This window comes from Eschscholzia californica, unplaced genomic scaffold (genome assembly GCF_041429995.1).
Source record: "Eschscholzia californica isolate CP2 unplaced genomic scaffold, dmEscCali1.0.p SCAF_5, whole genome shotgun sequence".
In the NCBI taxonomy this organism is placed as follows: Eukaryota; Viridiplantae; Streptophyta; class Magnoliopsida; order Ranunculales; family Papaveraceae; genus Eschscholzia; species Eschscholzia californica.
The window spans coordinates 18,202,664-18,214,063 of NW_028238472.1; the positions used below are offsets into that span (position 1 = coordinate 18,202,664).

Genomic DNA, 11,400 nt, shown 5'->3' on the forward strand with positions numbered 1-11,400 from the left:
AAGAAAAAGAAGAAAGAAACTTACTTTTCTGTGATTTTCCCACCAAACAGAGCCTAAGGAATTGATTTTCTTCTGTTTTTTCCCGGAAATTTGCCAAACGCACCCTCTGGGAAAACGATTTTCTCGTCTTCCGGAAATGGTTTCCCTGAGAGAAAATTATTTTCTCATCTTCTTCAACCTTCTTTCTGTCTCTAAACTTTCTGTTTCTTTCTTTCTTTCTACTTATAACTCTCTGTAATCTCTTTAGCTTTATCTATTCTATATCCCTCTCACCAAGAAAACAGAATAAAAAGGAAAATCGAAAACAAGATAAAAGTAATCGTTTAATACAACCGAGTCTCTCTCTCTATCATATCTCTCTGTCTCTCTCTCTAACTTTCTCTCTTCCTCTGTAATCTCTCTTTCTCTCTCACAAAGAAACTAAAATTACAAGAAGAGAAGCAAAAATCAGAAATTAAGAAAATTTCAAAAATAATGAGCTCTCGGTTTCTCTCTCTCTCTCTCCTGTTCTTCTTCAAAATCGTGATAACTTGTGCTCGGGTGTACCGAATCTGACGCTCTTTGAGAATCCTGTGCCCCACCTTTAATGACCGAATGTAGCCCACAACTGATCTGGACCGTCTGATCTACTTCCCTCCTGCGTGCCATGTGTTACTGACCCATTTGGTCAACTAACTTTGACTTCAACTTTGACCTTGCCTAATTCGCTCGTCCGGATTCCGATTCGACTTCCGTTTTCGCCCACGGACTCGTCAGGGACCCCTCTTCTCATCCGAGCATCAATCTTGACCAAGAAGTCAGAATCAACAAATGACCAAAATGCCCCTTATTCTGTATTCTTTCCGACTTTATCCGTTTTGCACGCATAACTCTGTAAAAAGGTACCTGAACATAAAAGAGAGTAATTCGTGAGAGTAACTGCTCTAGAGAGACTAACTCGTCTAAATTAAGAGACTCAGATGGGACATTTTCATGTCTCATCAGGTATCACTTTGTACGAGATGTCATAGAGGAAGGTGATGTTTCTCTCATGAAGGTACACACAGATCAGAATCCCGCAAACATGTTGACTAAAGTGGTGACGTGTAGCAAGTTTCAGCATTGCTTGGAATTGCTACAAATCGTCTCGTGTTAAGTTACCCGAAAGGGCGTAATGGCGACAAGGTACTCTTTATGTGAAGGGTTGCTAGAACTACGGTAGGCTTGATCCTATAAAAGGGTATGTAGACAGCCATGGTCGTATGGTGCAGTCGGATGAAGCAGATATATCTTACAAGGAGTATCCTGGTGTTCGTCCAAAATTTGAAGTATATCAAATTGTGTACGAGGTGGAGAATTGTAAGAGGCAATTTCTAAAAGTTATAAGAGGCGGTTTAACAATTGGTGGCGGTTTGGTGCAGCCAATTGAAGAGGCGGTTTTGTGAGAGCAGGAGGCGGTTTGTAATTCAATTTGAGTTTCTAAATTGGATTCACAAAGTCGGCTAATATTATTATATAAATAGGGGGTCTTGAGTCCAATCTAAAAACACACCAACAATCAACACAATCAACACAACTACTCAACAACAACTCTTCTTTAGAGAGCTAGAGAGGGAGCAAGTCAGAGAGAAATTTTGTTCATAGTTTTGAGCGGTGTTTAATTTCTCGGTCGTCGAAGATTTAGTATAGAAGGTTAATTTCTATACGGTACCATCTTGGGACGAACTTGCGGGTTGTGTGAGTCGTCTTCATCTATCCTTCAATAAAGATTTCTTGTTTGCCCGAGGACGTAGGCTTTATGCCGGACCTCGTTAATTCTATTCGCATATTTAGATTTTGGCTTAGCTTTTCGATTATTTTCGTACTCGGATCAATTTCTAGGATATGTTTGATAGCTTCTGCGAATTTTTAGTTCTAACATATCTAATCTATTTTGAGTTTATGACACATGTCCTTAGATTTTGATAGTTTCTTAAATCATAAACTAAACACATAATATTTTTTTTTAGTTTGTGAGTTGTTTATATTTGTTTTTTTACGATAACTAAACACATTCCTGTAATAACAGTGACTGCTTTGTCAGTTATTTCTTCTCGCTGTCTTTACGACATATCTTTTTCACTGTTTGAACCAAACTCACATCTACCCCTTTATTTTTGTCCTTTTCACTCATGGCCTCCTATTCTTCTTCCTTTGCAAATCATATATACAAAATATTAGGTATGAACGAAGATACCCTTTTTGATGTATAATAAATATAACTCACATCTATTTGTAAATTTTACATAACAAACCATATTAGCTCGTAAAAAAGTACAATTGAAATGAGAAGCTAGAAATAAATAAGATAAATATCAAACTTCGATTATGGATTTTCATGGAGTCAAATCTTGGAAGCTGAGGGAAGTCTTAATTCAAGAAACCGTTTATTTGTATTCATAAGAGTTAGAATATGCAACAACCGGTTCACTGATCAAAGCGCCTGGAGTCAAAATACCCTTACCCTAATGGGCCTATCCTGGCCGACCCCATTAGTGTGTCCGACCCACTTATGGGCCTTTTACTTGCCTTGACCTAAACCCCTTTTGTCTAGGCTTGTGTTATCTTTGCCTTGGCTTTTGTTTGACCTTTTGGACATATTTATGGATCTAATCCATACTGATATGTCTAACCCCTCTAGTCATATCTTTTGATCAAACCGACACTCTTTGGTGAAATCCGATGTAGAATCCGGTCGAAGTTAGCCGCGAATCACCCAATTGATTCGACGATCGTAGTTGGTTTCTAGCTAAACATTACGATCCCTAAATCATCAGGACTTGATGATCTCCTTCACCAGTTGTCCTATTCTACAAATTGATCGTGTTTCCATCTTAGTCCAAGGACACCTCCATCAGAAGGTGTTATAGATTTAGCTATTTGGTTGGGAAAAAATGAGTATCAAAGGGAGATTGTGCTAGAAGTTGTTGTGGTAGATCTACCGCGCTCTGAGATATAATGCGATATTTGGAAGGTGATTTCTTTGAATTCGAACACCGTGTATTCCAAACTACACTTCACGTTGATGTATCCAATACGTTGCACAGATTAATGGGAACAATTGACGATGAACGAGAGGTAAGTCTAGAAAGCAGTGTGGATTTGTCAAAAAATTGTCCGATGGTAACCATAGCTGAACTTGAAGAAGAAGACTCCATGATCAGAGATGCAAAACTTTCGAAGGTTAATGTGGTCAAAGAACCAAATCGGAACTTAAGAGCAAAAGCAACCAGGCTAAACCAGAGTTGTGATACGGAGGTTAAAGCAAAAGTTGACGAATCTAACATTAGTGATTCAAATGTCTAACGTGTAGCATTAATTACTTGGGACCGCATGCACATATATATCTAATATGAATTATTGTAGATATTGTAGAAGTGTACACCTTAATATATTACTTAGAATAAGAATCCTCAAGCTCTTCTGATAAGAGACCTGATAGTCCGACAAATAAAGATCCAAAAGCTCCAATTGCAGCTCCTCCACTTGAGACCACGAGCTCGAACAAATAACTACAATTAGTTCACTAAAACTCTAAGCTTCCTCCGATCTAGTCTATTTTGAGTTTATGATATATCCCCAGATTTTGATGATTTCTTAAATCACAAACTACACAAATATTTGTTTTTAGTTTGTGATTTGTTTATATTCTCTAGTATCTTTATACTTTTTTTTTTATCTGTTTATACTTTCGGATTTGGGTCTGTGTATCTAGTCTTTAGATGATTTGTTAGGATATATTTTTGTCTCGATTTGTTCTTGTTGGAAATATGTTTTTATATGACATCATTAATGGGGAAGATGAAGATAAAAAAAGATTTAGTTTAAAGATCATATTTGCTCCCAAAATAGATTATGTGCACTTATAGAGGATTATGTTACTTCATAAATGATAATGGCCAATGTACAAATAATTGTGTGCCTTTATATTTTTGTACGCCAACAAGTTTAGAATAAGAAACAAATCAAAATTTGTGATATGCAACGATAAAAATGCATCTTTTTTTTGTTGACATGCGATAAGAATGTACTTATACACCAAAAGATCAAAAAATTTGTTGAACTTGACAAAAAGTTAAAAGAAACTTAAATCAGTTATGAACAACACAAAAATCAAACGAATTTAGATGGGGAAAATGGTTATCTGAGCTCAAAATAATCATGACTATTCAAAAAGTATTTTTGTAATGACTAACGTAGATCGCAGTTGAATTCTCAAAGAAAAAAAGAAATCACGCAATTTGTTTTCTTTTTTAGTTTTCAAGAAATGTGGCACTTTTTTTTCACACGGGGCATTCTTGTAATAACTTGGAAGGGACTGCTTTTTCGATAATTTCATTCTGCTGTCTTTACGACATAATTTTTTTTTGTATCTGGACCAAACTCACATTTACCACCTTACTTTTCTCCTTTTCACTCATGACCCTATTCTTCTTTCCCAAATCATATATACAAAAGATTAGGTATGTATCAAGATACCCTTTTCGATGTATAATAAATATAACTCACATCTATCTGTAAAACTTACATAACAAACCATATTAGCTCTGTTCATCAAAAAAAAAAAAAAAACCATATTAGCTCGTAAAAAAGTACAATTGAAATGTGAAGCTAGAAATAAATAAGATAAGTATCAAACTATAATTCTAGATTTTCATGAAATCAAATCTTGGAAGACTAAGAGAAGTCTAAATTCAAGAAACCGTTTATTTGTATTCATAAGAGTCAGAATACGCAACAACCGGTTCACTGCAACGCGTGGAGTCAGGATACGCCCGCACAATGTCTATGATCGGAGCTCGACATATTGGGCATCTCCCGCTATTCCATTGCAACTCATGGGCGCAGTTGAAACAAGTGCACATGTGCCCACATCTGAAAGATAACCCAAGAGGGGATCCATCAAGAGCTATTGAGACTGAGAAAACTTTGAAATTTTTATGGATAAAAAGCCGGTTCCGCAACATATACATACCTGTACAAAAGTGAGTCTACTTGCATTTCATGGCAGATGGAGCAAATCCTTGCTGGTTGCCTAGTGAATGATTCCATTTTCATCTCTCCTCCTCGAATAGACAAAAGAGAACATAAATGAAACAAATATGACTGCCTGATTTTTCATAAGGTAGCGACATCTTTGATCGAAAGAGCTTACTTCACTAAGTAAGAAACTAGTCTCGGATCCAGAGTAAAGGCGCGGCTTCAAGTGGGTGGTAAAATTTGTTTTTTCATCATTGAAGAGTCCAGGGCTTGTATGTTATTCAAAAAAGTGTCGGGTTCAGAGTACTGATCCAGAGACCCTCGAACTGGTCCAGGCCTTTTCATGGATAGGGTCTTGTTTGGTATGGTCCTGTATGGTTAAACTGGACTGAGCCTATACCCAGTACAGCTACCGCGGGGAGGGTAATACACTTTTCGTACCACACAGGAAGTAATAAAACGGGTACCGCTGCAGTACCCAAACTGTCCTACTTGTCGCCTAGTCGGCACCTCGGGTCGGGTACTGTGGGCTCGGATGGGGTCTTCTCCAGTACCAAAACTGTCCTGTATATATATATATATATATATATATATATATATATATATATATCGATATCAATTTAAGAGACCAAGTTGTGTTTGTTAAGGATGATTTGTCAATCTTAATAACTGTCAAGTACTAAGACTGCATGTGTATGGTTTAGCATGAATGAAGCAAGTGGAAGAGGCAAAGTTCAACTTACTTGAATGACCTACAGGAGATGAAACCTCTTTCTGGATGGAATTTTGTAACTTGACTTGCATTCCGATGCAGCTACGTATTGATTTTCGCAGCTCGGACATCTCTTGACTAAGTTGTTGCATGTGCCCTTTCAAATCATATATCAGTTCCATCTCCTGTAAACATCACCCTCTCATTAAACTGTTAAATGGAGGAAACGACAAAATCTTAGCCTAGATTTATTAATAAAGTAATGCGAGTAATCTCACAAGTGAATTATGCCTCATGAATGGCGAGGATTGAGGGCTATCTTCGCCGTAAGAATTAGAGGTTTCAGGCTGTTGCAATGATGTAGAAGCAACCGGATCATATTCATCGCTAACTTCATTATCTTGATAGTGACTCTCGGATCTCCTCTCATTATACTGATGATTAATAGAGCCCTCTTCTTCATCTTCATTTTCTCCTTCGGCAATTGTGGTTACGAGATGACCTTGTCTTCTTAAGAAAGAACCTACCATTTGGTCCATTCTGGCTCGCAAGTCACTGGTCAGGAAGGTTGATACACTTCTTCTGCATTCACAAACATACCAACTTAATAAAGATTGCCAAGAAAAGAGATCAGACTACTTGTCATGAGCCATCATTTATTTAATGTAGACTCAACTGAAAAACTTCTTTACAGAAAAGAACGGAGAATTTATGACTGAGTGATACCTCTCAAAAAGCTCCCGGATTTCATCATTGTCTAAATTACTTTCGAGCATGTTATGGTACCATGCTTGCCTCCGACCTTCAAAATCACTTTCCGAACGAGGAGTGTTACCTAGCCAGTTCCCGTTATCTGATTCCACAAGCCGCAGAGTATTTTGATCTGATTCTTCTGTTACCGAAACAGGTTGCCAACTACCAATAGATCCAACAAGGTGTCCATTTCCAAGGTCTTCTTCTAGTGTTACACCATCTTCTTCTAAACCATTTGAGCATTCTGTTGTTTCCATTGGTTGTTCCCAATCTAAAATGCCAACTCCTGAGCTTGTCCCTTCCCAACCATCAATACATTCCCCATGTCTTAGGGTTTCATCATCCGCCTTTTCTACTAGTTCATGTCTTGGAGCATCCGAATCTTCTTCTGAACGATGTGAGCTTTCCTCAGCATTTCCTTGACTTAGCAAATCAAGTTTCGCGGGCCCTTCAGAAGTAACACCTGCACTTTGAGTCTCTTCTTCTAGTTCATGTGGTTCAATTTTAGATAGAATTGTGTGTTGTTCGAGGGGCAGGGGACTAGTTGGCTCAATTGTATTAGCAACAGAAACCGCTTGATGAGGACTGTCTCGTTTCAAAATAACAGACTGTTCAGAGTCCTGCTTATTAGTCCTTAAAGGTCTAGGAGATCTCGAGTTATCCTCTCTGCTAAAGACGCCTAAACTGTTTTGTTCAACACCTGAGTTAAATCTCTCCCTGATTTTAACCAAAAGTTCCACGTTAGTACATAAACTAAATTCGCAAAAAAATAGCAAGTCGAAGTCCATGTCCTTGATCTTAAAGGAGCATAGCACTAGACATAATCACATTTTCACAAGAACTAGCACGCTAGATGAATGTTTAGTTTACTGCTACATTTATGAAACCAAACACGCTTCGGCTCTACATTTATACGGAGGCACAGGACAGAAAGCGGACAAGTGTATTAACCGTTCTAGGATGGGCATAACCACGGTCACTAGGAAATATGAAATATACTACCAATATGATTTACGCTTTAATAAGAAATATCAAAAGTACCTTAAACTCAACAATGAAAATGGTAACCCGATTCATAACTGAAATGGAAGGTAGAGAGATAGATATACCTTAGGTGCAAGATAGTAGGTCGCTGTTGCAGTTGATCCAGTTCAGATGGTGCTGAAGTGGGGCGATGTTGCTCTTGAGCAGCAACTTCGCGTTGCAGGACTTTGAGTCTGAGCAATGACTATTTACAAACAACTATACTGTCAAAATATACTCTAGTGCGAAAATACTTAAGTAAAAGTAATCAAAGGCAAACCAAATCTTCGTGTTTAACTACAAAAGAAGAACCGAGAAACAAAATAAGAAAAGAAAATGAACCATGGTCAGATGGTCTAAACGAGTGAAGGATAGAAAATATAACCTGAAGACGTCCGCGTTGGGAAAACCGTGATACAGCATGACGATCAACTAATCCATGGAGCTCCTTTTGCCTTTCTTTCTCCCTTTCCTTGAGCAAATCCTTGATTACTTGCCGACCCTTCACCGGAATATTTCCATGGTCTATTGTTCGATGACTTTGAAATGGAGATTTAATCCAATGCTCTCTATCTGTTTCATCATTCAAATTGGCAACCGGACTCTGGGGTTGGCTAGCTGATGTCAACCGTCTTATGATATCAGCAACTCTTCCCTTCTCGCTCTCTCCTACATCAGAAGATTGTCTCTGTAATAATAAATGTGGTTCACTTGCAGATGTTCGATCTGAATCCCAATCTGGGAAAACTGTTACATCCCCATAACTTTCATCGTTAGAGTCTTCCATAACGGATATAGGCTTGTCAATTTGGCCACTAGATTCACAAACTTCAGATCTTACCAAGGTATCTTCAATGTCAGAACAATCCTCAATATTGCTTATCGGAGAATTATTCGTACTACTGTCACTACTACTACTTCTACTAACTACTGGATTAGAATTCGAAATACCCCTGCGGAATAGATTTCTGGTTGGAACTGAAGATTCTGCCTCAATTCCCCTCCACATTTTAAGAAGAGATGAAGCCCTCAAACTCGGAAGCTCCGAAGAAGAGTCTGATGTGGTTGGCGAATTATCTCTCACAATTGAAGAAGCCATGACAGAAACAGACTCGGAACTTGATAGAGCTAAGGGTTCAGCTTCTTTTGTTTGCCTCTTCATATCTCGAGTTTGTCGTGAAGGCCTTCCATCTAGTATCCGCGATTGTTTCTGCATTGTCAATGTCCTTTGAAACTCATTAGAAGCTGTTTCTGTTTCCGGGTTATTGTTATTATTACTACTACTACTACTATCTCCCTCACCGGACTCTGACCGAAAATTGCGGACGCTGCTTCTGCTGTTATTATTGTTATTGTTTCTGTCTCGAAAAAGACGATTACTAAACATAGGTTTCGAATTCTCATCTGTAGAAACAATTTCAGCATCTCTCTGTTTTGGGACGGCAATGCAGGTACTCAGGCCTTCTCTTGCAAACTCGTCACGGTTCTTACATAGCGTAGCTTGTGTTCTTTCTATGTTTCTTTCTCTATCTTTAATTCTTTGATTATGATCTCTCAGAACAAAACCATATCGTGAAGAAGCAATTTCAATTCTCGAAGAAGCCATTCTTGATTTCAAATAAGAGAAACCAACTGCATTGATACTTTTCTTTTTATTTCTTAACTACATGAACAGAAATCAAGAAGAAACCCATCAACAAAGGGAAAAAACTATCTTATTTACCAAGGAACCCATCAATAGGAAGCAAACTCTCTTTCTCTCTTTCAAAGATGAGAAACCATAAATTAGCCAGGGAGGAAGGTGGAGAAGAATGAAAAGTACAAACATGAATTAGTTGTTCAAGGATGTTGTCAACATGTAAACCGCTCATTTTAGCCAACCCATTTCTCCATTTTTAAGCTTTCTAACAACAGAACCAACCAGCTTATAAGAGAGAGAGAGAGAGAGAGAGAGAGAGAGAGAGCTAAAATTAGGTCGAGAAAGTGAGGTGTTTATGAGAGGATGAAATTGAACCAAAAAACAAGAAGGGAAAGAAATACCAGGAAACAGACAGAATCGTTGGACATTCAAGTGCATGCCGCGGTGGTTGGTAGTGTTAAATGTTTCTTGTATTTTTCACCTATTTTAAATTGAAATGGACATATAGTCCATTTGTATCAATCTGGAGAGAAAACACAAATCTCTAGAATACATATTAAATCATAATACCTAAACTAACCTTCTTTATATATAAAAGCTGATTTTCATTCAAAATCTCCAAATATCCGTTTCCATTTTTATCTCTCACCTTCATTCTCCAATCACGATTCTATTAAAAAGCAACCATTATCTTCATTTTTCTCCAAAACGGAAACCATTAATATTCTCTCACTAAAACCGAAGTCTCTTTTCAACCTCTATTATTGAGTCTCGAAATCTGCTTCATCTTCATTAGACCAGTTGAAAACTCCATTGTTTATTTCGATTTCCATCATCAAAGATTCAGATTCGTACCTTTGTTAAGATCTACAGTTGCTTATGAGGTTAAAGTAACAAGTTTAATCTTTCTTTGTAATGATTTTCATCATCATCTTCAAAGATATTTATGATTTTCATTATAATCGATTTCATCTCTGTATCATCTTTTCAAATATTCATCATTATTCATGATTTTCTCTCTCTAAGATCTTCATAACCGATTTATAAAGTTAATCTTAAATCCTTGTTTACTAATTCGTTATCTTCGATTATGTTATGTTTGTATCCATGCATTATTTTAATATTTTTCAGTAGATTTAGGTTGCAGATTTTGATGTTTAGAACATTTCTTGACATCAGATCCGGTAACGATACCATTTCTGATCCAGAGAAGATTTCGTACGTTTTTTTGTAACAGAATGTAAACGATGTGTAATTTATATGAAATTATGTGTACTTTATTGAACATGACACATTTTAACCAGAGAACATTCCGTACAATGTTATTGTAACAGAATGTAAACGATGCATAATTTACACGAAAGTATGTGCATTTATTGAACATCACACATTTGAACCACTAAAGATTCCGTACAATGTTACTGTAACAGAATGTAAACAATGTGTATTGTGCAAAAAATTATAGGTAATTTATTGCACATTATACATATTTCTTCACATAACAATGGCCTTGTGATTAGAACTAAAGTTCTGTTTGTCTCCCAACACATTATGAAGTTTAACAAACAGTATGCATAATTTACTCCATTATACATGTCGTTTCTAGTAAATTATATGTTTTGTTGACAAATGTATATGTTTTTCTTTTTGTAGTTTTGCTGTTACTTATGGAATTTCCTACAGAATTATCCAATCTAAGTAAGAGCACAAAACTAAAATCTAATGGCTGGGATAAAATATTTACTGAAGTTAGTCAGTTGTTTCCGGGTATGCAAAAGCATTTCGATATGCTATTCGGCAATATAGTATAAACACAAGGCATGATTTCAAATTCATCAAAAATGAGTTAAAACGTGTAACTGATGTTTGTCCTGTTCAAGACTGCAAATGGAGAGTACATGGATGAGCACCATTTCTGAACCAAAGAAGATTTTGTTTTTTTTTTGTAACAGAATGTAAACGATGTGTAATTTAAAACAAATTATGTGTAATTTATTGAACATGACACATATACATTTGATCTATTACGTTGTATACATGACAAATGATGGTTTCCTCGTTATAAATAACACATAATTTACGAACTTGCTTCATAATTTGTATTCGATGTGTGGTTATGTATGAGTAAAAACGAAAACAAATGCTGTTGTAATGTTCCCAGAAAAATATACTCTTTCCATATCTGAAAGTAAAGTGAGAGAAAGTGATATATACGTTTTGTATTAACCCCCAAATCACGCTAAATTGATTCCAGAAAATATACTCTTTCCAAATC

At 36.7% G+C, this 11,400-nt stretch overlaps 1 protein-coding gene across 2 annotated transcripts; it reads right to left on the minus strand.

Annotated features, from left to right (window-relative positions):
• Positions 1-4,484: 4,484 nt before the first annotated feature.
• Positions 4,485-9,510, minus strand: LOC147537605 (uncharacterized). 2 transcript variants are annotated; one of them, XM_086643324.1, is made up of 7 exons: positions 7,872-9,510; positions 7,573-7,691; positions 6,437-7,180; positions 5,989-6,292; positions 5,742-5,895; positions 4,994-5,084; positions 4,485-4,893 (listed from the first exon to the last, which is right to left on the minus strand). In XM_086643324.1, the coding sequence occupies exons 1-7, from the start codon at positions 9,090-9,092 to the stop codon at positions 4,725-4,727; spliced, it is 2,802 nt and encodes a 933-aa protein (XP_086499450.1). In that variant the 5' UTR covers positions 9,093-9,510; the 3' UTR covers positions 4,485-4,724. The 2 variants fall into 2 exon arrangements, with proteins under 2 accessions (XP_086499450.1, XP_086499451.1); XM_086643325.1 differs by having other exon boundaries at positions 4,994-5,081; positions 7,872-9,463.
• Between the last annotated feature and the right edge of the window lie 1,890 nt (positions 9,511-11,400).